At 43.5% G+C, this 27,544-nt stretch overlaps 1 protein-coding gene across 12 annotated transcripts in view; it reads left to right on the forward strand.

Annotated features, from left to right (window-relative positions):
* inpp4ab (inositol polyphosphate-4-phosphatase type I Ab) overlaps positions 1-27,544 on the forward strand; it is an 87,266-nt gene that overhangs the window by 53,045 nt on the left and 6,677 nt on the right. The window contains exons 9-26 of one of the 12 annotated variants that reach the window (XM_063465696.1): positions 3,613-3,760; positions 6,035-6,165; positions 6,247-6,351; positions 6,447-6,555; positions 6,805-6,822; positions 8,564-8,750; positions 8,827-9,042; positions 10,841-10,982; positions 11,936-12,127; positions 12,642-12,674; positions 13,394-13,566; positions 15,912-16,035; positions 16,112-16,179; positions 17,234-17,433; positions 17,509-17,606; positions 18,629-18,741; positions 18,916-19,070; positions 22,666-25,633. In XM_063465696.1, the coding sequence (XP_063321766.1) occupies positions 3,613-3,760; positions 6,035-6,165; positions 6,247-6,351; positions 6,447-6,555; positions 6,805-6,822; positions 8,564-8,750; positions 8,827-9,042; positions 10,841-10,982; positions 11,936-12,127; positions 12,642-12,674; positions 13,394-13,566; positions 15,912-16,035; positions 16,112-16,179; positions 17,234-17,433; positions 17,509-17,606; positions 18,629-18,741; positions 18,916-19,070; positions 22,666-22,846 (2,393 nt within the window). In that variant the 3' untranslated portion in view covers positions 22,847-25,633. Of the gene's footprint in view, positions 1-3,612; positions 3,761-6,034; positions 6,166-6,246; positions 6,352-6,446; positions 6,556-6,804; positions 6,823-8,563; positions 8,751-8,826; positions 9,043-10,840; positions 10,983-11,935; positions 12,128-12,641; positions 12,675-13,393; positions 13,567-15,911; positions 16,036-16,111; positions 16,180-17,233; positions 17,434-17,508; positions 17,607-18,628; positions 18,742-18,915; positions 19,071-22,665; positions 25,635-27,544 lie in introns of those variants that run through there. The other 11 variants (XM_063465697.1, XM_063465701.1, XM_063465703.1 and 8 more) reach the window with 11 other exon arrangements.

Raw genomic sequence — 27,544 nt, forward strand, 5'->3', positions numbered from 1 at the left:
TATTTCCAAACCGAGGAAAGAAATCTGCTGACTCGGGATTAGCGAGCTCTTTTGAAAGTTCACAGAGAACCCCAGTGTCTGAATGTGTGACAGCACCAGTGACAGCTGTGCCTCCGCTTGCTCTCTGGAGCAAGCTACGAGAGCCCAGTCGTCTAGGTAGGCTAAGATGCGGATGCCTCTCTCTCTGAGGGGCGCTAGCGCTGCCTCAGCACATTTCGTAAAGGTGCGAGGAGCGAGCGACAGCCCGAACGGCAGCACTAGGTATTCGTAGGCTACGCCCTCGAATGCAAACCTCAGAAACTGCCTGTGTTTCGGGTGTATAGCCACATGAAAATAAGCATCTGTTAGATCGATTGTCGCAAACCAATCTCCAGGGCCGACTGCATTCAAGAGCTGTCTGAGTGTTAGCATCTTGAACCTGTACGTTCGTAGATACGTGTTCAAGACCCGCAGGTCGAGGATGGGACGAAGCCCTCCCCCTTTTTTCGGAACAACAAAATAACGGCTGTACCAACCTTTGTCTGCCTCCGAAGCGGGGACCACTCGTATTGCTCTTTTCTGCAATAGCGCCTTTATTTCCTCTCTGAGTATCATGGCCGCCTCGGTGTTGACAGTCGTGCTTACGACTCTTTGGAAACGAGGCGGCTTGACCCGGAACTGCAACCGGTAACCCATGGCAACGGTTCGCAGCACCCACGGAGAGGGGGCGCAAGCGCGCCACTGAAGAAAGTGAGCAGCCAGCTGGCTGACTTGCAGCACCGTTGGCGGGGCGTTGTCGCCCCCAAGTGTGTCTGCAGGGGACTGCATCACCTGCCTGACCTGGCTCATTCTGCCTGCAGGCTGAGCATTTGTGATTGTTTGAGAATAAACAACACTCTTTATTGATTGTAACATGGGAACATGTACATTCATACATTTTGTTGGAGGCACCTTTTCTGGGGCACAACAATGAAAAACAGCGGGAACGCTCGATGTGGTCACCTGAACATTTAACACACCTGAATAGGGAGTTACCTGAGGCATTTTGTTTGCAGGGGTTTTGTGCTTGGGAGACAGTGTTAGGAAATGCAGCGCCTTCTGGGGCTGACAACCTGAACAGAACTTAAGCGACACCTCTTGTGCGGCAACAGAGGGGTAAAAACAGCGTCTCCCTGCTGCTGGACCCCTTCTCCACTCGAAACCACAGCTAGGAGGGCTGAGGCTTCTTCCTCCTGGGCCCGCCGGGGGCCCGAGGGTGGGCCTTTGCTCCAGGCCGACTGGCGTGGAGCTCGGGCTGGAGGATGTGCTCTCGCTGGCGGCACACCCACTTCAGCAGTGGGCGCCGGTCTCTTGCCAGTCGGCAGAGGAACGGCGGGCCTGTGAGAGCTAGCTGTGGGCTTGGGTTTCGGCTGATGTCTGGGGATGATGTCACGCAGAGCTTCCGTCTGCTTCTTCCTCAGATCGAATCTAGCCTGAATGGCTTCAAGTAAATGTCCAAATAACCCAGCCGCAGACACTGGTGCGTCCAGATATACAGCTCTGTCCCTATCCGGGACGTCAGAGAGGGTCAGCCACAGGTGCCTCTGCGCCGCTACTGTCGAAGCCATCCCTCTGCCCAGGGAGAGCGCTGCACAGCGAGACGCACGGAGGATGTAATCTGTGGCGACTCTGACCTCGTTAAGAAGAGGTGCCAGCGGGCTGTCATCAGGAACCAGCGACCCGAGCTCCGCCAGGCACATTGCCTGGTACGTCTGGAGCATGGTGACGGAGCTCATGGCGTGAGCAGTGCCGGCCTGAGCCCGATAAATCTTCTCCAGCTGCGAGGCAGAGAATCTGCAGTGCTTGGACGGCAGAGTTGCGGGGCCACCGACACCATGGTTATGGGACGGGGCCAGATAAGCAGCCAGAGACGGCTCCATAGGGGGTGGGTTAGCTAAGCCAGCCCCCTCGGTGCCGTCCAATTCCATGTACTGTCCATAGCCAGGCACAGTGACGCGGGTAGACAGAGGTTTGTCCCATGATGCTGTTAGCTTGCAGACAAAGTCTGGGAACATGGGAAGGCAGTTTTTGGCCGTTGTGGGCTCCGGTGGGAGGAAAAAACCCGCGAACCACGACGGCTTCTGAGCTGGCGGAGGAGAGGGCCAGTCCACCTGCAGCTTCTCAGCAGCACGGCGAAACAGGGAGAAAAGAGAGGTGTCATCGTGGCCGACCGGCGCAGCAGCGGCAGCACATTGGCCCGACAATGAGCTCTCCTGCTCATCCTCCGACAAACCATGGATGTCCAGGCCGATGACCAGCACGTCATCGTCTTCCTGGGGAGCGCTGGCGGGCTTCAACCCAGGCTGAAGCCCGTCCGCGCTCCTGCATGGTTCCGGCTCCTCATCGGCTAACCCGTCAACGTATTTCATGTGGTCAGCCCAGCTAATCGCGGGGACATCGACCGGAAAATCCTCGTCTTCGGACTCGGACAAAGCCGGGGCTCCAGACTCGGAAAGGAGAGGGTCATGCCGTGCGACAGCCGAGCGTCCCAGCACTTTTTCCACAAACGTCACCCGTCTTTCCAGGGTCGAGCGCCGGAGCTGGCGACAAAACGCACAGGCTTCGGGCTCCGTCAACGCTCTCCTAGCGTGGATGATCCCCAGGCAGACAGGGCAGGCATCGTGCTGGTCGCTGTCGTGCAAAGAGAAACCGCATCCCTGAGGACAGGGGCGAACAGAAGATTTCTGCTTTGCTCGCTTCGGTTTGGAGTCCATTCCAAAACGCGAAGCAAAACGCTGCACGGGAAAACTTGAAATTAGCGCGCCGCGGGCAGCCTACACACCAACTGCGCGGTGGAGGCTAACACCAACAGGGGCAGTTAAGCTAACTTCAAGTCGGCAGACAACGGAGCTAACTAGCAGCAGCTAGTTAGCCCAACTCAGCAGAGGTGTTCTCAGCGAGGTGAAGAGCGTAAGAACTGAGGGATGACGGTGATGACAGCGGCTATATGTGCAGGCGGGGCCGTGCGTGTGTCATCACACGTCATCTGCCTTAAAGGCGTGAATAAAGGTTTCTTCAGCCAGGACACGCGAGGGCGTGATATCCCATACTTATGTGTTGTACCGAGTGAATCGACTGAAAGGGAACCTAGTTTCAATAGCCCCATTTCAGTGTGTAGGATGTAGAGGAACGGAAACGAGCATTGGTACCCTGAATGTTTGATCTGCTTTCTGATAATTCACAGGAAAAAAACTTCAAAAAGGCAAACTTTGAAGACCCATATCACCATGTGGCATACATGACTGCTCAAAACAAGTTACAACATATGAACTTGAACATTTGACACTTTTACAGAGCTTCATTAACTCTTATAGTCATATATTCTGAGAGGAGTATGTCTTCTGAATTTCAACCATGCACCTGTTGGTTTTTTATTTTTTCTCTCCTCGTCCTTCATTTCTCTAACTCACATTTTCCATCAACATGCAGTTGAGTTGTATTGATTGTCCCCGGTGAGTGGGAGGTGTCTGTTTACCTCGGGGATTGAGTGGCAGTCCAAAAATAACGGAAAGCAATAACGTTGTTTACTGAGAAAAACTTTGGTCAGATCTGTCTTCATCTAATCCAAGCTAACTGAATTTTGTGTTGCTTCAGTGTTTGGCGGCACGATGTCGAGGATGTACCGCTTCCCCACCACTGATGGGAACCACCTACGAGTGCTGGAGCAGATGGCCGAGAGCGTCTTGTCTCTAAACATTCCCAGACAGTTTGTCAAACTGCTGCTGGAGGAGGATGCAGCCAGGTACAGCCACACATGCATTTCTAAAGTTTACCAATAAAGAACATGTTACTTGTTCTTACTTATTCTTCATTTCTTATACTGAATAAACTGAACCTCTTGTGTGCTGCTGGTGTGTAAAACGTTTTTCGCTTCTTGCTTTGTGCTTTTAAAGAATGCATAGTTTCTCAAAATGGATTCAAAACAGATCAAGACTGTGTAAAATACAACATCAGATGTTTCAACTGCAATATTTATGCAGGTGGAGAATTTTAGCAGCAGCCTGCTTAAATTCTATGAGACGTGGACATCATCACAACTGGTATTTCCTTCAACCATCACCAGAAATCAGATTTCCCCACCATTGCATTTTGATCACAAAATATAACAATGAAGCTGTTAAATATATTTTCCCTCAACTTTGTACACTACCTACCTCATCAACACTCGACATCTTTAAAGCCTGAGCTTTGACTCTTTTCTTTTGTTTTCTTACTTGTTCGTCTTCAGTTTTTCTGTATTTTCCTGCTCTGTTTTCTTCCTCTTAGCTGTACGCCACTTTGGTCAGCTCTTGTTTTTAAAATGTGCTTATAAAGAAACTCAATTGACATGACTAATAAAAAAAAAAAAAAAGGCAAAACTAAGTTCCTGTAATAACCATCAGGAGACCAATGATGTGTAAACTGACTTCGATATGGCCTACTGGTCAGTAGTTGGACAGTGTTTGCAGACAAGTGGGTGTCTTGTCTGCAAACACTGCTGCTGAGTACAGAAATCTGCTTGTCATCAGTGCAGTCATAAAGAGGTTTTTGTCGCACACAGCCAGCAACCACTTGCCAACTGGTTGGGGAATACAGTTTTTCATAGGTTTGTAACTGGTTTCTAGGCCTTTGTGATGGAGGCCAAATGAATATAACAAAACAAAAATTAGCAGAGACCTAAAATGCATGCTTTTGTACCATTATGGTTTATCCAGTGTTCCACTTCATAGATGGTCCCAACTCGGCGGTCTCGTGATTCATCTTCATAACCGTAGACAAGCTTGTGAGCTCAATAATTGTTTTAAACCTTTGAGGGGTTAAATATTTAATACATAAAGAACAAGAATCTTAATTTTCAATTTTTTATAGCTTAAACTTCATAATACCCAATTTGACCTCTTCAGATGTTTTGTTTTCTCTACAGCAGCTTAAAACCCAAAGAAATTTACTTTATTGCTTCATTAAACTTTGTGTCCTTAGTTTCTATGGACAAAATTTCTAGTCATAGCCAGATAGTTGGAGGATCTCAATTTTGGTGGCCTCAGAATATCATCTCTGCTTTTTCTAGATGATTCTGTTCTGTTGGCTTCATTGGGTAGAGGTCTTCAGCTTGCACCGGGATGGTTTGCATCTAAGTTGCAGGAATGATAATGAGCACCTTCAAGTCAGAGGCCATGGTCTTCAGAAAAGAAAGGGCAGAGTGCTCACTCCAGGTCAAGGATGACTTGTTGCCTCAAGTGGAGGAGTTTAGTTACCTTAAGGTCTTCTTCATGAATAAAGGGAGAGTGGAGCAGGAGGTTGACTGACGGATTGGGGCTCTGCTTTGGTGAAGAGAGAGCTAAGCATAAAAGCAAAGGGTTTGGTTTATCGGTCAATCTACTTCCCCACCCTCAACTATGATCGCAAGCTTTGGATAGTGACAGAAAGAATGAGATTGCAGATAGAAGTGACAAAATAACCCTTCTCTGAAGGGTGGACAGCCTCTGCCTTTGTAATAGGATGAAGAGTTCAGTCATTGGGGAGACATTTGGATTAGAGCCACTGCTCCTTCACATCAAAAGGAGGCAGCTGAGGTGATTCTGGCATGTGATTTGGATGCCTTATGGGTACCTCCTGGGTGAGGCGTTTCCGGCATGTCCTGCAGGGAGGAGGCCCCACGGCAGAGCAGGGCTCGGTGGAGAGATTACATCTCTCGGTTGGCTTGGAAATAATTCAGTTTTCCCCCAGATGAGCTGGAAGAGGCGGCCAGGAAAAGGGAGGTCTGAGTTTCTCTGCTTAGACTGACCAAACCCATGACCTTGAACCTGGATATATAGGAGAGGGAGGATAAATGAAAGGATGTTACATTAAACCAAAACAAGCAGCAAATTATCCCGTCTGAGAAGCTGAAATCAGAGAAATTCCTTAAATTATGGAAATTATTTCTGATTATGGATAATTGCCACAGCTCTTATTGCAAGTCATTTGAAATGCATATTGAAGCGAGCGCAGTACTTGATGATTCATTTTTTCCTCTTTCTAACTATTCCGTCTGCAGGGTTTGTGAGTTGGAGGAGTTGGGAGAGTTGTCCCCCTGCTGGGAGAACCTGCGGCGGCAGATCGTCTCTCAGTACCAGAACATAATACTCGCTTACCAAGAGACACTGTCTGACCTCAGTGAATACAGAGGTCAGTGTACGTGCAGGCCCGAGTACACCTAAAAGAAAAAGTTAAAAAGATAACGACTAAGCTTCTTCGTCTCTTTGTCAGGTCCATTATTCAAAGCCAGTAACCTGAAAGCAGACAAGAAGCTGGAGTTCATGCCCACTAACCTTCACGTTCAGAGGATGAGGGTGCAGGATGAGCTGGGTTTTGGTTAGACACGAATACAAATTATTAAAAAACAAATCTTGCTGTGATTGCACGCACTTCTTGTTGTGCCTTTAAAACATCCTTGTTTGTCTTTCCAGAACAGACATATGATGTGGTAACAGTCGGCGCCCCGGCCGCTCACTGCCAGGGTTTTAAGAACGGCGGTCTGAGGAAGCTCATCCAGAAGTTCGAGGAAGCAAAGAAACAGTAAGTTGAGCACAAAGTGGGGCGTCACATAGGAAAATGAAAGAGGTGGGGGGGAAGCATGTGTTTTCTTCCAAGTTGCGATGACCTCTGCTCCTGTTTTGGGTTTTTATATTTTGCTTTATTCATCTTGTGATTTGTATTTAAACAGTTGTTTTTTTGTCATCTTTGTTTCTTCAATTTCTGCATTAATTCTGCAGTTCCCTTTTTATGGCTTCCTCTTAATTTTGTTTTTGTTACTTTTCTGATCAGCGTATATGAGGAGGAATGGTGAGTCGTTGCACTGCTTTGCTTGTTTTCATTTGACACTTCTAAAAAAATACAAAATAAAAAAATCACACTTTCATAGATCCTTAAGATTTGTACAACAATGTATTTTCAGTTTTAAGCTGGAAGAATGGGGTTTTGCATAGCTTATTATGTTAATGCAAAGAAATAACGGCACGTGACGCATCAGTCTTAACAGTGTTGTGTTAACTAATATAGAACTAAAATGTGTGTTGTCTTAAAGCGAGCACAAGGTTTGTCACAAAGTTGTTTGAATACTGCTCATTTTATAAATTCAGTCATCATTTTAAAGTCTATTAAAAACATGTTTCTGTGCTTAAAAAGTCAAACCCTGACAATATTAAAGAGACGTTCTTAAAATTCTTCTACATGAGATGGTCTGAATTTGTGAAGCGAGTGGTATCGTTCCCCGTCTCTGGCGTTTATTGAAGTCTGCTCCATGTTGTCTCTCCGGTCCATTAAGAGCAGGCATGTGCATGCAGACACTGTATGTTTGTACATCTGTGAAACACTAAAGTTAAGAGTAGTGGGTAACATCTCTCGCTACGTTTTTGAAACAGACCCTCTGAAGCTTGATTTAGACTTCTGCAGGAAGTTTACATTCTAACTTAAGACGTAACCGAAACCCCTCTTAAACCTAAACCGTTTCCTGTTATAGTATTCTGTTTCCAGTTACAGCGTATATTTCCTGCTGAAGCATATTTCAGACATAAGACAGAAACATTACAAAAATGTACACCTACAGGCCACTTTATTAGGTGCACCTTGTCAGTACCGTGTTGGACCTTCAGAGCTGCCTTAATTCTTTATCGCACAGTTCAGCAAGGTGCTGGAAACATTCTTCAGAGTTTTAGGTCCATATTGGCATGATGGCATCACACAGTTGCTGCAGATTTGTCAGCTGCACATCCATGATGTGAATCTCCTGTTCTACCAAATCCCAATGGTGCTCTGTTGCACTGGGATCTGGTGACTGTGGAGCCCATTTCAGTACAGTCAACTCATCCTCATGTTCAAGAAACCAGTTTGAGATGATGTCATCCAACCTGAAGCAGGATGGATCCATGCTGTCATATTGTTTATGTCAAATTCTCACCCTACCAACCAAATGTCACAGCACAAATTGAAGCTCATCAGATCGGGTGACATTTTTCCAGTCCTCTGTTGTCCAGATTTGATGAGGCTGTGTGAATTGTAGCCTCAGTTTTCTTGTTCTTAGCTGACAGGAGTGGGACCTGGTGTGCTCTTCTGCTGTATTCAGAGCTGCTCTTCTGCATACCTTGGTTGTAATGAGTGGTGGCTTATCATTGCCCCCTTGTCAGCTTGAAGCAGGCTGGCTATTCTCCTCTGAAGGCATTTTTACCCAGTGAACTGCCACTCACAAGTTATAGCCTTAGTTTCCTGTTCTTAGCTGACAAAAGTTGGATCTTTATGGTCTTCTGTGGTTGTGGTTGTCTGGGAAAGTCCTAGTAGATCAGCAGTTTGTGAAATACTCAGACCAAAGAACCATTTAAAGTCAATTAAGTCACCTTTCTTCTCCATTCTGATGCTCAGTTTGAACTACAGCAGGTTGTTTTGACCATGTCTAAATGCACTAAATTGCTGCCATGAGCAGTTGAACAGATGTACCTAATAAAGCACCTAATAAAGTGGCTGGTGAGTGTAGAGTATCCTCAGTCCCAGCTCGGATACAGACGTGTCTGTGTGTCTTTGTTCCCTGCAGTAGCGCCCTCTCCAGCTCTCAGTCCATCATCTACATACCCCAGGACATTGTCCGAGCCAAAGAGATCATCGCCCACATCAACACGCTGAAGACTCAGGTCAGCTACTACGCAGAGAGGCTGTCTCGAGCTGCCAAAGACCGATCGGCCAGCGGACTGGAGTGGACGCTCGCCAGTCTGGCTGATAAGGTACTAAAAGTTTTTGGAAGTGACGTGACATTACGTGGGGACGCTTCTTATTTCATTCATACCTTCTTCCTTTCAGACCCGTCAGCTGGTGACAGTGTGCGACTGCAAGCTGCTAGCTTCAGCTATTCAGGCCCTGAACGCAGCGCGGCCCGAGTACATCGCCTCCAAAGCGTCTCCTTCCGCTGAGTCCGAACAAGTAGTGCTCCGCAACGACCAGGACACACTGACAGCAAAGTACAGCGGTCGCAACAGCCGGTCTTCACTGCATGTGGACTGGCACGAAGAGGAGTGGGTGAGTTGATCAGCAGTTTTTGGCTGTTTTTTGATTCCAGATTTATTTATTTATTTATTTATTTATTTTCGCATGAGAACAAATGAGCTTAGTTTCTTGGCACGCGTTGTGCATACAGCTTAAGATCTTAACTACACTCTGTACCAAGCTGGATGACAACCAATCTTCAGAAGAGGACACGCAGTTTGTAATTTAACAGATTTCCAACTGAAAGTAGAAAAAACAGGTGAAACTCAAAAAGGAGAAGCTCTGGGTTCATTTTTCAATCTTTTTTTTATTTTTAGCCATCTGTTAGCTTATATAAGTAAAACGCAGTATCTGAAAAAACACGTGAGTAGTGGTTAAAGCTTCAGGATGCTTATAAGTGAACTTTTGAGCTCATGTTATTGAAAATATATGCATAACTACGCATCAGAATATTTAAATGATTATCCTTTAACAGTGCCAGTTTCCATCTTATTATTTAAGTTCTTGTCACTTTGTCATTTGAAGTTCTTGTTCTTGTTATATGATATTTATCTACAGTAGTGATATATAAAAACAAAAACTTTGTTTTTTTTCTGCTATTATACTCAAAAAATGTGATAAGTGCAAAATATAAATAACAAAGGAAAGAAATTATGCAGTCATCACACAGTCTTCATAGAAATGGTGGCTTCTCTGACACTGCTTAGTTGTAAATGATGCGCAAAATATGTTTATTTAAATTTAATAAACTTGAAGTGACATTACTGTCATGAGTGCATTTTGCCTCTGTGTACTGAGACGAGGGTCATGTAATGAAATCCATGAATCTTCGCTGATTGAATTCCTCCTCTCCTTCCTCTGACTTGAGTATAATTCCCTGCTGTAATTTATTTCTTCAATAAATACAGTACTGTGTCCTGAACTTCCCCTCATTTAGTTATATTTTGTTTCCAAGAGGACAGACTTTCTTTTGTTTGTAAAGTACTCTTGAGCAATACTTTTCCGGGCTTTCTTAAGGTCTTTCAAAGTGTTTCTTTGGACCTTGGCTGCTTTTTTTTTTTTTTTTTTTACTCTTTTTCAGTCCAGTCCTTGTACCTGAACATTTCCACAGCAATGTGCTTTGGAAATCTGTTTTTTCCTATTCCGTTGTGTTTTGTGTGCCTTTGCAGCGTTTTTCTTATTGCTGGTGTTTTCTTAAGTTGCAGTCCGTTTGGCCTCTCAGGGCCACCGTAGAAATATCACCTGGAAATCATCTGATTGACAACAGCTTCATTTTTCAGCATGACAATGATCCCAAATACACAAGGAATGCAGTAAAAGAATACCAGTGGAGCACTATCAGTCATGGATTGGCCTCCCCAGAGCCCAGACCTCAACATTATTGAAGCAGTGTGAGATCATGTTGACAGAGAACAGAACAAAAGGCAGAAACATCTAAACAAGAGCTTTGAATGTCCTTCAAGAAGCCTGGAGAACTATTCCTGAAGACTACTTAAAGAAATGACAAGAAAGCTGCCTAAGAGAGTTCAGACTGTGCAGAATAGAATAAAGAATAAGAATAAAGGTGGTCACACCAAATATTGACTTTCAGGCTCAGAGTTGTAACTGTGTTTCTAATTGAAACTACATACAAGCAAACATTTATAGCATATATACAAAGAAATTAGGAGTGGTGTGAGACATACATGTTTTTTACTCCTTTTTTGCACATAAATATTTTAGTGTCACCTTTCCCTTTTTAGCACATTACTTAAAGACGCTCTTTTGATTGGTTTGTTACTCTCTAAAATTGAAGCTGAAACAGCTGAATGTTGTAAACATGTCCTCTCAGGAGAAGGTGTGGTCAAATGTGGATAAGTCTCTGGAGTGCATCATCCAGCGCGTCGACAAGCTGCTTCAGAAAGAGAGGAGACCCAGCGTCGGCAGTCAGGACAGTACCCAGAGTGACCAGCAGGGTGGCAGCAGTAAGAAAGGTAAGAGACTCTTACAGTCTTTTAGCTGTAGTTTACTTCTGTGCCCTCTCATCAGCACTCTTTAATTTATGCTTACAGTGTTATACTGTTTCCGGAGTGGGGGGGCAGATGCATGTGTTGCTAACATGTTAATCTGGCTCAGGAGTGGTAAACTGTTGGAGGAAAACAGTGTCAATATGATTCAAAAGCTTGTAAATGTCTTTACTGACATGCTTTTGGTACCATTAATAGGAATCTGCAAACTGGAGAACTAAAAAAAGCACAGCAAAGTCAAAAGATTGCATTTTAGTGAGTTAGGGAGCCATAAGAGTGGGAGTTGGTATAAAAAGTCTAGAATAATATGGGATTACTTTGAAACCAGCTTGGATCTCTGGGTTATGAGGTCCTTCATGTTGTGAAACCAGACGGCAGAGGTGAGGGATCAGAAAGTGCACAGGACCACAATTTACAGCAAAAACATCATTATATTTTAAAAAAGACTCTAAAGAAGAGGCCAGAAGCTCATCAGCCCAGTGTTTACCTCATTTATAGGAGCCATGAGATCTGCAGTTATGAGTGAGCAGATGTCCCAGTTGTGGGACTACAGTGTTTTTTATATCCCTCGGCTCTCCCTGTCCCACAGAGTGAGACAGTATTCCTGGAGTCTGGCTTTAAACCCAGTGCAGGTTAAACCTCTCGCAAGTCACCGATAAGATGTCAGCAGCTCTGCAGAGTTCAGAGAAAAATACCACAAAGAGACAGCAAATACTGAGAAATAGAGTTTTGCTGTTGTTTGTTTCCAACATAGACAGATATGGTGTGAAGTTATCACCACTTGGGATTAAAAGTCAGTTTCACCCACACGTTCTCTTTATTTATTTAAATAAAAAAAATTGAAATATTCTCGTTGTTTTATACTAAAGTTCTAAACTTGTTTGCTGACCCCTTGATTTTTTTTATGTGGGTGTGAAAAGGCGATGGTGGGAAGTGTTTAGCTTTCTGGATCAACCCAGAAAGTACGTCAGAGGAATCTCCATCCTTACCACCATCATCATCATCATCACTATTAGAACTGCCTCCACCATCATCATCATCTCCACCACCATCCTCTTCCTCTCAGCTTGCCCTCTCCTCTGCACGGCCTCCCAGCCCCGAACAGGAAACCTGTAGGTTTTGTTTTTTTTCCTGTTTTTTCTCTTCTTCTTCTTCTTCTTCTTCTTCTTGAGTCATCCCTCCACATCTATTTTCAGCTCAGGTCACTGCTTACTTTTAAGAAGTTGGAGGATTCATGAGCAGATTTTTCCTTCACCTCATCAGCCAACTTTATTCTTTGAGAAAATACTCTTAAATGACTCGTCTTTAAAAAGTGTTCAGTGTTTTATGTGTGGTCTGCGTGTCTTTATGTGCACAGTGTTGCAGCATTACTGTAGCAATGTAGCTGTTGTATCTGAGATTTTCTAGATGTTGTAGCAGACCAGGGTCGAACATCTGTCCAAATTCCCCCCAAAACACACTAGATTTTCATAAAATAAGACAGAAAAGAGTTCCTCCTTGTGAGCCATTAGAGAATAAGGATGTTTGGACTCTGGTCTGCAGTGTTTCTTCTGTGTTGTCTCTGCTGCCCTCTATGGCGTACAGTGCTGCTAATCATGCATGTCGCACCTCCAACCCCTCTTCCAGATGGAAGCCCCAGTGCTGAGGAGGCGTATCCAGGTAAGAGCTGCCTCCCCACATGTGCTTCTCTCACTCTACTCACTTTTCCAGGACTCAGAATGATTTTGATAAGAAGTCCAGGCAGAGATAGTTCAATGTCTGGACTGAGTAAATTCCAACAAACCCGTTAGTGTAAGCGCAACTTTTTAACTAATGTCAGAAGTGTAATGACTGACTCATTTTTAATACCTAAATCTGCCCTCAGTGGACAAACCTAAATGAATCGGTACATATGAAAGCGCCCAAGTCACAAGTTGTGTTCAGGGACATGGATAAAACAAAAAGGTTCAAATTTGTGACCAAAAAAACCCACAAATCAGTGTCACTGTTTTAAAATCTGCTGGGACTGCTCTAAAATTGCAGCTTTTTCTTTACATAAAGACTGGGGTCTGTAACACTATCTCAGGTCGTTTCCTATTTATTAAAGAACAAGCCTGACAGCAGGCTTTTGAGTCAAACAGCTCTGTCAGATCTCTGCTAGTGTTTTTAGGTTCTTTCCAGCAGGATTTGTGGCTAGTCCTGGAGCTTCACCCTAAACGATTTCAGTGTGTGTGTGCTTCTCCTTTCCCCGTTGTCCCTCTTGTCTTTTTTTCTGTTTCTGTCAAATTTAATAAGAAGTGCACTCTGAAAAACACAATCTTTGCTACTTGGTGTGGAACCTATTGGTTTGAAGGCATATTTGTGTTTGGTTTCTCATGGTTTATTTGCACTTGTTGCAGGCGAGTGGAGCGAGGCGCTGTACCCTCTCCTCACCACGCTCACGGACTGCGTTGCCATGATGAGCGACAAAGCCAAGAAGTCTATGGTCTTCCTGCTCATGCAGGACACCGCCCCGACGATAGCCATGGACGTGTCACTGCAGTACCGCCGCGACATTGTCTTCTGCCAAACGGTCAGCACGCAAACATCATCCAAGTGACTCAGACACACTCACCTACACATATTTCCGTTAATGTATGTCTGAGCTGATGTGTTTATCCTGGAGTGACTCGGAGTGAAGGAAAAGGCCAAGAAAAGTGTAAATATCGTAAAAGCAAGGAGTTCAGAGCTCTATTTCTTAGTGGCTTTTCGGTATTCATATGACTATTAAATGTCTGAGTAAAGAGTAAAGGCAACGGGAGCACAGCAAGTAAGGATTTCACACTCCCACTCACCTGAGACTGCAGTTATAAAGAGGATATGATGCCAGATGTAGTCCTCACAGTGGATCCTTCCTTCGGTATTTTTAGAGGCTCTTTGCGATTGTAGTTTTTTGGCAAACCCTCTTGTCTGACTCAAATCAGTTATATTTACCCAGCGGTGGATCCCTGCAGCTCTTAAATGAGCAGCTACAGGACTCAGACACTTCAAGTTAAACTCTAATCCAAGCATTAAGTAAAGAAGTAAGAATAGCATTTCATAATAGTCAGCCATAATCAGAGCTGAAATACTTACAAGTAATCAGTCAAGCATTTTCAAAGCATAAAGCTAAATATTCCAAAATTTCTTTTTGCGCCATTCAAGTGTTTGAGTTTCATTGCTCCAAAGCAATGTTTAAAGACAGTGAGATCCTATTTTCTGACATCGTTAACTCTTTGATTATAGTTCTCAGAAATGACCCACATGTGTTGAGAATGGCCTTCCATCACTGGCACATCCATCGTTTTTCCTATGCTACGGTTTTTCCTATGCTACGGTATTCCTCCATAGGCACTCAGCAATTTTCACATAACCACAATACAACCAGTTTGCAACCACTTAAGTTCAGTCCTCTATTGTAAAAACACGTGTCCCAGAATTGCTGTGCTCATATGTGCAGACTGATTGCAATATGTTGACAAACTGTTTGTGTTTATAAATTAGACAACAGTTATTTGCAGATCTTTATCAGTCTGCCTCAGAGTGATTGCAGTCGGTCTGAGTTGGACTGCAACTATTTGGACACAGGTTGCCTCCCAGCAGGCAGTCGGATTTATTATTTTCCTTTCCTAGTTGCAGAGATGGCTGTCGTTTTGTTTTTACTATAGTGTGCTGGGCCATTAATGGCTCATCCAGTTCTCAGAGGGGCTGGAGCGTATCCCAGCTATCATTGGCGCCATCACAGGCGACATAGAATCACTGGTCAGTCTAACATACTGGGGGCTATATTTACTCAGCAAATGAAAATATCTTCCTGAGTTTGGGACTCTGCAGGCAGAATTTCAGACTCTGTTTCAACCGTGCATTAAAGAGCATATTTAAGATATTTTCACTATTGTGCAAACTCAATAGTGATCCTCAGCCTTTCAGGGTTTGGTGGGTGTATAACATTTCTGATCGTCTTCAGTCAGATCAGTTTGAAGTGAGCTTCTGTCAGTGTGAACTGAAAATCAGTTACATAAAACTTGTCAGTGCAGTCCTCAAAAGCGTGCGCCGCAACACGCTGAGCTGCACAAGGATGCACAGAAACCAACCGCATGAGTCCACTTACATAATGTGATAAGCAGCCAATCGGTGGTGTCTTGATGTGAAACCATATGTTGATTTGCATTCGAGAATATGATGCAGGTTTAAAAACCTGGCATTAATCGCCTGTGTCTGTTGTCACTGTGTTAAAAGTAAAAGTGTGATCTGAATTGTAAATTAAATGTAAGATTTTTGTGGTAATTACAGCTTAAATCATGTGTCGTTTAATATTTCAGGGAATCTGCAGTGAAAGTACTTTCAATTTTACTTTATTTAAACTGCACAGATTCACAGCAGCAGCAGGCATCAGTGACAACAGACACAGGCGATTAATGCCGAGCTCAGACTGCAGGATGTCTTTGTGTGTAGTGATGGTCACTGTGTTAAACAGACAGCTATAGAGTCATTTTGCTTCCTCATTGCTTTTTTGGTCAGGTTTATGGTTGAATAACGCTGTACTCATATTTGTCGACCTCACAGACGTCAGATTTCAGATGGGACATCAAATGCAGCTCAGTTTCATATTAAACATGAAAGGAACACTGTTACAGCTCAGTCACACTAGAGCAGCAGTTGCAAGGTGGAAAGGAGGAAAACTTCCCACTTTTGATTGTAAGTCACAGGTTGCCTGGTGGGAGGCTGGGGTGGACCGGGGTTGCAAAGCAGCTTGCAGTTGCAGCAGTAGCTGTGGCTGATGATGGTGTCAGACCGCTGCTTTAAAAGTTTATAAAACTGAGCTTGGAAAACAACAAACTGACTCTTTCTTGTCTGACCTGCTGTTCGAGTTCATGTTTGTGTGTGTGTGTGTTACAGCTCACCGCTCTCATCTGCGGCTTCATTATCAAGCTGAGGAACTGTCTCCGTGACAACGGATTCCTGCGACAGCTCTACACCATCGGCCTTCTCGCTCAGTTTGAGTCCCTGCTCAGCACCTACGGTACAAACACACTCAAAGCTTTTTCTAATCGCACACAGCTGGCTGAGCCTCTGATTTCCAGTGTGTGTGTCTGCAGGAGAGGAGCTCGCCATGCTGGAGGACATGAGCATCGGCATAATGGATCTACGCAACGTCACCTTTAAGGTAGAAAGGAAAAGCAGCATGCTAACTGTCTTTCCAGGCTGTGGAGCCACTCTACGAGGATAATATTAGGAGGCCAGAGGTTTGGGTGGAGCTGGCATGAAACGTGGAAACGGTCACATAGATTAGACCCACTCTGAGGACACGACTTGGAGTAAATGTACTGCAGAACTCAACTGAATGAGGATGTGTTTACTGACCTTTTTATTGTAGTTTTCCTGGCTTTGCATTAAAAAAGACATGAAAAGTTTTGTGTTAAACGTAAACAAGCACAGTGCAGCTATAAACTGCAAACATGGACTCTGTCCATTAAAACTGCACAAAAACAGTTTTTCATCTTGAAAGCTTTGGATTTTTTTTGTCCCTTCCTGTGGATTTTACAGCCCTCATTAGTTTTGATCCAGTATTTGCCCTCATTGTCATTTTTTTGTATTCTCTCTCTGTGGCATCCCTGCTGAGAGATAATACAATGTAGGAAAAGTGATCAATATTTTTTCTTCAACGATTTAAGTTTGTATGCAGGCGAAGGTGGATGGAAGTCGCAGCTCCGTCCGTCATCAGTTGTGGTGGCGTCGGGCTAAGCATTCTATATTTGAGACATCCTGTTCCCCCAGTGAGCTTTTCCAGGTCATCCTCGGTTAACCCAAGCTGAAGCGCTTAAGGGCTAGACAATCGATACAATCTTTCCAGGGAACTCAGAGTCTAACTCAGCTCTCTGTGAATGGTACTCATGGTCACTGGTCAGTCAAGAAGGAAGAGGAAACGAGGAGGTGAATGTATGGTTATGGAGTCTGAAGAATTCGGTGTTATGACGTATCTTTAATACAGAAGTACAAATCCCTCTCTGATTAAGCTTGCGATCAAAGTTGAGTCAGTTTAATACTGAAGCTGAGGTTTGGTCTCTGCAGAGTTGAGGACATGCTCAAAAACTCGCAGCCTCGCTGGACGGGCTCTGTTAATTTTAATTGAGTATTTATTTTGATTTTCACGGGCACTTGGTTCACAATTTCCATCTAGGTATTAAAGCTGCGTATACATGTACCTTTGCTCCTTTAAGGTCACCCAAGCAACCGGCACCTCCACCCCCGAGATGCTGCCGATCATCACAGGAAACCGGGATGGCTTCAATGTCCGCATCCCGCTGCCGGGGCCCATGTTCGAAGCCCTGCCCCGAGAGATCCAGAGCGGCATGCTGCTGCGGGTGCAGCCGGTGCACTTCAACGTGGGCATCAACGAGCAGCAGACGTTGGCCGAGAAGTGAGTGAGCACGTCCGGGATTTACCACCACAGGTGTTTGAGATTGGAAAAAATATTGTTTTGTGTGTTTTTCAGGTTTGGAGACACGTCCCTGCAGGAGAACATAAACTCTGAGAGTCTCTCCAGACTGAACTCGTACTACGAGCAGTTCAAAGAAGTCCTGCCGGAGGACTGTGAGTACACAGTTTTCACGTTTTTCCTTCTTTCTGACTTGCACCACAAACCATTAGTGTCGCGACTCCTGCTTTAACCCTTTAAAGCCGGTCGGCGCGGACACGCTCCGTTTTGCATAACTATTTTTAAATCCCTGTAGCACTGCAACCACGTAAGCTAGCGCGATATTTTTTTTTGCATATGAAACCGGAGGAGTTGTACTTACATCTTATGCCATCAGCTTGTCCTAGGTCACAGTTTCCTTCCACATATAGCTTTGCAAAAACTGCATAAAAAGCGCTTGCAGCAACAAAAACATAATATTCCAGAAACACGCTTTGCCGATCCAATCAGCTGTTCGTAACACTTCCTACGTCCATCAGCGTGAACTCTCACATGTCCGCCATGACCTGCCCGAAACCGGAAGTGACGTCATTTTGCGGAAATGTAGTTTTTTACCACCAGGGCCTCATGAGCCTGTACTGGTGTTTTTAAAAGTTATGTTTGACTTTATGACTTTCTGTGTCGTTTCTGGGATGCTTAGGACTCATATTGCACTGCTGGAAATACTTTATTTTTATGCATATGCTGCTTTTTTGCAAATTTGCATTATAATATTTATTTTCGTTTTTCCTGCAGTATATGTAAATTGGTGTATTTCAAAAATAAAACTATGAAGACACTTAAAATAAATTTCCTGTGGTGGGAAACTAGTTTGTGCAACTTTTATGTATTTACAGTTTTGAGGGATAAGCCTCTTAAATTTCTCTAACTAGAAATATATGTTAAAAAAACAAAAACGATTTTCAAATTTTTTGTAGTTTATTGCACTTTTTTGCAATTTATGTAGTTACTATGCACTTAATGCATACATATTATTAAAATTTGGGCTATAATGGTTGTATTGATGTATATCAACTTGAAATGCTCCCAAAAATGGCACTACAGCATGTAAAAATATAATATAAGCTCTGGCGGACTTGGTTCTATGGTAGGTCTTAAAGGGTTAACCCTTCTTTTTTCTGTTCTTATCTACTTTCAGGCCTCCCGAGGTCTCGCTCTCAGACGTGCCTTCCTGAACTGCTCAGGTTTCTCCGGCAGAATGTCAACGCCAGGAAAAACAAGAACGTAGACATCCTGTGGCAGGCTGCGGAGGTGACATTTGCGCTCTTTTACTCAGAATGTCGGACTGCTTTGTTAGCAACTTTTAATTCTCCAGTAGGATTTTACTGCATTATAAATTTTACAGCTGCTTTTCTCTGAAGATGTCAAAAACGAAATCATCAGCAGTGACTCAGCCTCCCCTCCCTGCTTGTCTCACCATCTCAGATCTGCCGGCGGTTGAACGGGGTTCGCTTCACCAGCTGCAAGAGCGCCAAAGACCGCACCGCCATGTCCGTCACGCTGGAGCAGTGCCTGATCCTGCAGCACGAGCACGGCATGGCGCCGCAGGTCTTCACGCAGGCCCTCGACTGCATGCGCAGGTAGGATGCCCTCACAGTGCCCAAATGGAAAAATGCACAGCTGCAAATCACACCTGGGCAAAAAAAAGACAACTTTTACTAAATAAATAACTTCTGTGCAGGGATGAAAAGATCAGGAGTTCATCAGTGTGCTACTTGGTAATCTGACTTTAACTGTTCTCCATGTAGTTTTAACCAATGGGAATACAGTAGGTGTTTAAATGGTGTGTTAGTTACTTCTGTCCCACTTCAAATATGTGGATCCGTCTGCTGTGGGAAATAAGGGAGCAGTGTCTTACTTTTTCTTTTTTAAACTAGAAGATAATATATTTTATGGAGGCTTATTTTCACACTGAAAAAAAACTCTTTTTTTACAAAATACTATCAAAAATATATTTTAATAAAAGTCTAAATTTCTTGTCGAGAACTTGGTCATTTGAGAGGTATGTCCTATCAGGAGGAGGCCCTGAGGCACTTACAGGATTTGCTGGAGGGATTATGTCTCTCGGATGGCTTTGGAGTGACTCAGTTTCCCCTCCTGGATGAGGTGGATGACGTGGTCAGGGTGAGGAAAGTCCAGACGTCTCTGCTCAGACTGCTGCCTCCATGACCTCTGTCTTGAGTCTGTCATGCAGTAAGAAATGGCTGCGTGGAGCTCAGGCTTGTGAGAAAAAAATATTTTTAAATTTCACGAAAATTGCTTTTTCAGGGGCGATAACAAGCTTCCATAATATTTGGTTGAGTCCTGTCAGAACATCAGCACAAACACTGTCAGCAGCTCCATTTCAGACTAGTGGAGGTGAAGTCTGCACGTCAAAGCAGCCAGTTTCAGCTGCATGCTGTTGTTGGTTAAAGAGACTGAAACCAGGCTGTAAACATGTTTATTTTTGCTGTAATGATGGACATTTTAGCATGGCAGTCTATGGTGACTGACTCACTGTTGAAGTCAGCCTCAAGCAGATGTTTGAGGTACTTGGTCAGTTTAATTTTTCAGTCCTTGTTGGCACACGTCTGTAAGAGAAAAGAGATATATCAAAGATAGGATATCATTTCCTTCTGCGTCCACACATCAGTGCATGTCAAAGTTTTCTTTTGTGCCAAGGTGCCTCAGTGATGCTTGTTAGTACCCCCCTCTACATGTATATTACAAACAGGAACCATAGACAAGCACATTTCTGACTTTCTCACAATTCAGAAGGACAAATGGTTCCTGCTGGAGAAAATATTCATGCCTCCACTTTAAAATGTGGAGACATGGCTGATGTTACGCAGCTCTAGAGAAATACATCCACAGCTTCTCAGATTCAGTGTTTTACTTTATTGAATCTCTAAAATCAGTTTTGCCCATGTGTGGTTTGAAAACTCATCACCTGCTTCTTCTGCAAAACAAGGCGAGCTGGAGGCTGTCTCGAAGGTGATGCTCGAATGAGTTAAGACTCAGTTGGTTACCTCACTTCACCAGCAGATTCCTCTCATAAAGGCTCAGTTTATCAGTAACTTTTGATGCTTTTTAAACCTAAGAAGGACACTTACATGGAGAAGAGAGCTACCCAACTGCTACTCAGTCCTCTTAATGGTTATGTCGAGTGTTTGTTGGTCTGTGTTCTTGTCTTGTCTGTCTAAACATCAATTTGAACATCCGTCCACTTGTCTCAACTGTCTTTCCTTTCCTTTATTTGTGTAACCAAAACACGTGCCATCGAGTTCCTTCACCTATCCTCATTTTATCGCTTCCAAAATCAATCTTTGCCTGTGTAAAAGAACTGGACTTCGTTTGCCTCTGTGTTTTAAAAAAATAAATAAAAATGATCAGGGTTGAAGTCAGGAACACCAGATAAAGGTAGAGCTGGGGTGGAGGTGGGTTGCAAAGCGCCTTGCAGAAGCAAAAGTAGGCTACAAGTGCCTTAAAAAGAAGATTAGCCTGTAGAAACATTGGGCTTGACTTTGTGGCAAATGCTACTGTAAACTAACGCTGATTCTATACTTTATAAAGACAAAAACCTAGGCTTTTCTTTTCCTTCATTTGCTTAAGATTTTTTTTTTTTTTTTTTGGATGAATTCACCCCACATTGTTACCATGGAAACAATCATTCTCTGTTCATGACAGCAAATTAGGGTCACTGAAGGTAAAAAAAACCCCAACTAAATAAATTAAAGGAAGTAGATAAATCAAAAAAGGGTCTGAGTGAGAGGAGTAAAAACTCAAACTTTTAGAGTTGAAAAACAGAGGCGCAGATACAGAGTTTTTCTCATACATTATTCACATTATGTGGTAAATTTGCTACTTTTTCCTCTTAAATTTGCCACTTTTTTCTGGTAAATTTACCAGTTCATGTGATTTTCTTGTGAAATAGACACATTTTTTTGCCATTTATTTGGCGCATTTATCTTTAACCTTAAAGTTTTTTTTCTCAAAATTCTAACCACTCTCACTCAGCCCCCTTTAAAAGAAATGTTTTCATTTACAAAAAAACCCAGGAAACACGAGGGCGGCTGGGAATTTGTATTCCTGAACGGAGCATTATTGATATTTATGTGATTTCCTGCTGGAGGACAGTCAGTGTTTCTCCTTTAAAAGCCTCTGAAAGTGTTTGTTACTTTCTCTGTCGACGGTTGTGTGACTTCCTGTTGTGAATATTTCTGTTAAAGATGGAAACACGCCTGTCTACAATAAAGTCCTGCAGATACTCGCATGATACGATGTCTCTTCACCTTTCTTCCTCTCCCCTTTTTCCTCTCCTCCTCCTCACCAGCCGACGCGCATGAAATCTGATCATTTTTAGAGTTTGTTTTATTATGTTGGAGCTCAGAAGCATGCTAAACAATGCTTGGAGATATCGGCCCCCTTCACTCCCTCTTTTATCCTCAGCTATCTGCACTAAGTGGTTTAAAGTGGATGAAGTAAATGGATAAGACACCCTTATTGCATGTTACCTCTAATAGGACGCCATCTTTATCATTTATAGTCTGACGTTCTTCCTTTAAGCTTTACTCCTTCAATAAAAGGGTGTTTTTTGCAGTCTTTTCCCTCCATCTGTCCCTCCCTCCTCCACCCATGTCTTAGAGTATATAAACATGGAGAGCCATTGCTGTGTTTTCTTACCTTCTTTCCCTTTCTTAATTTCTCTCTTTTCTCTCTCCTCCTCTGTTTCCTCCTCCTCTTGTTTCCCGTTACATGATTGCTGTTTTGCTCCTGCGATTGGCTCATTTTTGCGGGGTTGTTGTGTTGTTGTTTTCTACTCCGCCCGCCCATTTGTCGTCGCCTTGATATTATTGCTTTTATTTTGGTGCAAAATGCCTCCGGTCATTGTGGATGTGGCTTCTTCACTGTCACTGTGATTTTTTTTTTTTTTTTTTTTTGGTGTCACGTGTTAATTTGCCGTCGCACTTGTGTGCACTCACACTCCATCTGTTTATTTTGGCCTCCTCCTTCACCTTTCCTCCTTCCTTCTTGCAATTTCCTCCTTATTTCTTCTCCTTCCTCCTCCGTCCCTCTTCTTATCTTTATTTCCCCCTCTTTTCCTCCCTCCTTCCCCCCTGCCTTGTTTGCTGCTTCACACAACCACCTCCTCCTCCTTCTCCTCTTCTTCCTCTTCCCATCCTCGTGGCTCGGCAGCGTTGGCACGAGGGAGGGGGTGATCCAGAAGAACCTGAGCGGCTTGCTGCCGGTGCGTGACTTCCGGCTGGACCCCAGCCTCATGTACTCCCTGCCCCTGCTGGCCCTCAGCCCCAACCTCCTGGTGGTGTGGATCTTCCTCAGCATGGCCTACTTCCTGGCCAAACTGCGCTGCAGCTGAGCGAGCAGCTCTACGCTGGAAGTGACCAAACGTCAAACGTACTGCGAGGGTGGGCGGGGACTCTCCACGCTGACTCCCCGGGGTGTTTCTGAAACTGTGCCACTGACCTGTGAGAGGGGTGTAATCAGCTCACACACACTGTCCCACCCTGACTAAGGGCTGTACGCGACTTACATCCCACTTATCAGCAGCCACGCTTTGGGCTTTTTCTTTCTTTTCTATTCTTTAAACATCTTTTTCTTTTTTCTATTAAAAACCTGTCATAGCTCAGGGGTGTCAAACTCATCTTATTCGTGGGCCACTAACCCAATCCTGTATGATCCTAACAGGACCAGAAGGCTAACCTCTTCCCACTCCCCTAAACCTCCAAATTGTTCTTAATGTAATGAATTGATCTGATTTATAAATCTGATAAACTCTCTGCGATATCTTGAACTCCTGAGACCCTGCATCATCATACAGGGATATACGGTAACATATTTACTCTTCATTCTTCTTAATAAAGTGGGTTTTAAAAAAAAAACAATGATTACTTTATTCTGTTGGGCCGTCGAAGAAATAGTGGAGTTAAGATTAGGTCCAGCTAATCGTAAATCGCTAAGAGAAATTAAAAATGCATCCCTAACGAGAGCTCGGGTTTCCGGAGGTTAAGGACAGAGTACAACGAGAAGACGTCCTCAGTCTTGCAGGTCTAGCGACCCCTGCCTGTCAACCACCAATAGTTATGGAAAAATGTGCAGCACCCACTTTGGTGGGCCTTTTGCAATGTTCTGATGACATTTTTTTTTTGTCTCTATTTCAAGTTTTACACCTTTCAGTTTCACTGCTGCTCAGTAAGCAGTTGCAGACAAGTTGTCTCACATGCAAAATATGACTGACTCCTGGCTATCCAGTAGCAGCTACAACAGTGACGTTTGTAGCGCAGCACCTTGTACGTCTTTACAACCACTTGGCAACCTATTCAGTAATGCACATTTTTCCCTAGCAACCTGTGGCTGCCAGGGATTCACCAACTGGTTTCTAGTTCTGTGTGCCTGAGGTCTTAGTGGCCTAGTTCTATCCCACTTGTTTGACACTCCTGATATATTCATTGTGTTGCCTACACTTGAGCGTGAGGCCACATGCCATGTTCACACTAAGCCTGCTGAATGTGAATTCTACATGATTCCATTCATGTGTTTTTTAGGATCGTATTCGTCCACGTGTACGTGCCGAAATTACCCAGATTATTTCCTTCTCTTCTCTTCCCTTTTTTTTGTCCAGGATTAAGAAAGCAGACACTGCTGTTTTAAACTCACAATTCACTTGTCACTACAGTCCAAAACGCTGCCACGTGATTAATCCTTTTTTTGGGCTTTTATGTGAAATACTAAATTTTAACCATTACGAAGTCCTAAATCTCCAATTCTGTTTTCTTTACTGAGGTTTAACCAAACATGCATTTTTCTAAGACTTTACAGAAACTAATGCTGTGATTTTCAGATTCAGTGTTTCTGAAAAAGCTCAGTTTTGTCCGCGTGGACGGTATTTGCCAAAAAGAGGACTTTCAAAAAAAATTCAGCTGGCTCCGTGCGAACATATAACACAAAACCATTAAAAGACATTAAGATATTACCTTTAGTAACTCACAGGATTATCCAAATCCACTTCCAGTACTGCCTAATGAGAGTGTATTACATCTTTCTTAGTGTATAGCGCCCTCTGATGGACATATTTTGCTCCTTTGTGATGGTCAGTGAGTACTCTGCCTTACCCTTCACTGGTGGAAGGTAACAGTTTATTGTAAAGAGTGTATAATGTGTATAAGGATAAGCAGATGATATCTAAACTTTGCTTTCAGGAAAGACCCACAGTAGCAATCAGATGATTATTTTATTCATGATTTAAGCTCAGCGCAAACAGCTTATATCATCAATACATTTTCTGGAACATTTGGTTTATCATTGTCTTCCATGTGCTTTTGCACTTGCCCTACACGCTAATGTGGAGGAACCTAAAGCTTTTATCTCGTGCCAAAATGAAGCAAGTACGCGCTTGCTTAGATATATATTTTTAAGGCAGCATTTGCTTGTTTTTGTTTCTTTTGGTCTTCCTGCTTCTTTATAGACGGTGGAAGCATTTTCCTGCTTCTGCCTGAGCTTTTGCACTTTCCAGCAGATCCGGGTCTGTCTCTGTCTTTGTTTAGATCCAGTCTATTGAAATGTTTATGTGAGGCAGTGTTAGTGTTAGGAATCACCTGATAGCCCTGTTTAATCAGAAAAAATGAACTGAACCCATTAACTGACCGTTTATTTGATGGACATTAAACACATGTCTCTTGTGCTGCTGATATGAAAACTATGCTTGCTCACATTCATTTAGCCTAAAACAAAAAGCCCCGTGACATGTGTGACCCGTTTTAAAAGAGGAGTTCACTGAGCAGCAGGAATACTGCGCCAAACTGTGTCGACTAAATGCGTATTGGCACAAGTACAAGCAGACAAATTATTATTTTGAACTCCTAGCACACACCACAAACATAAAATCATAAAAGCTGAAATATTGTCGCTAGTAGACGGAACAATCTAACAGTCTTATATGGAGTGTAGAGTGTGCCAAAATAAGTAACGTCAATGGTGAAAGCTGTTATTTGTGTTCAAACCAGTGTTAAAAAATAGATGTGGAAAAAAATATTTAGTTAACTGGAATAAAATGAACAACTAGGCTTTTGAAAAAGAAAACTACTTGAAATGATGCAACCACATAACTGCCTTAAAATAAATAACAATACACTGGAAATGTCTTTGTAGTTAATTTGGTCTTAATTTAAGTCTACATATGATAAATGTCTGCTGTAAAAGGTAGCAAAATAAAAATGACTACAACTAATGTAAACTAAAAAACTTTGAGTTTCTCTTTAATTAATTCCTTATTAAAATTAAAGCTGGACTGCTTAGTAGATTCAATGTCGAAATGCTCATTTAGTCATTTAGTTAGGCTTCCCATTGTTTTCATTTATTAATGAATTATTTATTCCATCTATCACCAAACTAACGGTCACAGCACATTTTAAAATTTGTAATCTGGCCTACCCAGACTTGAACCATATCTCAGGTCATTGCACATGAATGTAGGTATGTTCAGGCCTATACTTTAGTGGCACAATTTACTGTCTTTGCAAATACAAAACACTGGACTCAATGCACAGCTTTACTGTTTCACTTTTCTCCTGCTGCTCTTTAGTGTCAGCTGTTTCCCCCATGAGCTGGTGGAGATCAAAAATGGAGCAAAAACTTTGATTTGTCAGGTAGTCACAGTATTAGCTCCTCTTCTTCTTCTTCCTCCTAGTGTTATTCCCCCTCTGCGGGGTCCGCTTTTCTGATAAGCCGCCTCCATTTGGCACGGCCAAGGGCGTCGTTCAGGTTGGCGCCGATCTTCTTCACGTCTTTAATTCGGTCCATCCATCGCATTTTTGGTCTGCCCCTTGGTCGCCGGCCTTGGGGACTGAGTCGCAGTGCTGTTCTTGCCACCGAGTTTTCATCACTTCTGACCACGTGCCCATACCATCGCAGTCGCACTCCTTCCATCTTCTCAGTGATTGGTGCAATGCCCAGCTGCTTCCGGATGTCGATGTTCGTGACGTGGTCCTATTGTGTCAGGCCCAGGCACCATCGCAGCATCCGCATTTCCATTGTGTGAAGGGCCTGTTCGTGCTTTGCGGTGGCTGGCCAACACTCTGATCCATAAAGGGCCACAGGGCGCACTACGCTGTTGTAGACCTTTGACTTGAGGCGGTCGGGCATTCGTCGGTCACACAGGACACCAGTGACTTGACGCCACTTCATCCAGGCCTCATTAATCCTGGCTCGTACGTCTGGCAGGATGTCGCCGTCGTCGCCATCACAGTATTAGCTCCTAATGCTAGTAATATTTATTAAAAGAATCACATATTTAACTAAAAACAACCTTTTGAATTGTACCCCTTTGATCAGTTAAAATTCAAGTCAGACTACACAGCAATAATATGACCCATGATTAACCAGCATACTTTTAATTATCTTTTATTGTCTTTACTGCCAAAAAAAAGACCTGTAGCCTGGATTTGCTCATTATCATTAAAGTGACCCTCTCAAGTTTAAAGTTTAGGCATGAGTGGCTGTTTTGTCATTCTTTTATCTCTTCATGGACTCAGGTTTTTCCAGTCTGGCTGAGTGTTATTTATGGGTTCAGTTCATTTATAAGACACCGTCACATCCTGGCTTTCACCTGCCCAGAGGCTGAGACTGGCCACCGATGGCACTCTTCAAACACTTTAATTGGTCCCAGTGTGCCAAAATAGATGCAGTAAGTCAGCGATTCGACCCACATCTGCTCTGCAGCTTTCAGGACAATGCAGTCGAGATCAGCTCTGTCTCGCCGACTGACAGAGCTGATCTCTGCGTACTTCAGGATGCAGCTTGTAACTGGAATGTATGATTGTAGGATATTCAGGGGAAATGTGTTTGCATTGCTGCAGCTTGTGAACCCTTTAGAGCATTTATCTGTACCAGCCGATATGTTTACATAAGCTTTATAGAGACGGTAGAGTGTTTGATGAGTAATGTGAGGTGTTAAGATGCAAAGAGTTTAGGCTATTAAAGATGGGATGTCTGCATTCATTTTGGCTTATGCATCCTAGAAACAAGGGACCAATACACAATACAGTGTGTGTCCCTCTTG

The sequence above is a fragment of the Pelmatolapia mariae genome, linkage group LG23, assembly GCF_036321145.2.
Source record: "Pelmatolapia mariae isolate MD_Pm_ZW linkage group LG23, Pm_UMD_F_2, whole genome shotgun sequence".
Classification (NCBI taxonomy): Eukaryota; Metazoa; Chordata; class Actinopteri; order Cichliformes; family Cichlidae; genus Pelmatolapia; species Pelmatolapia mariae.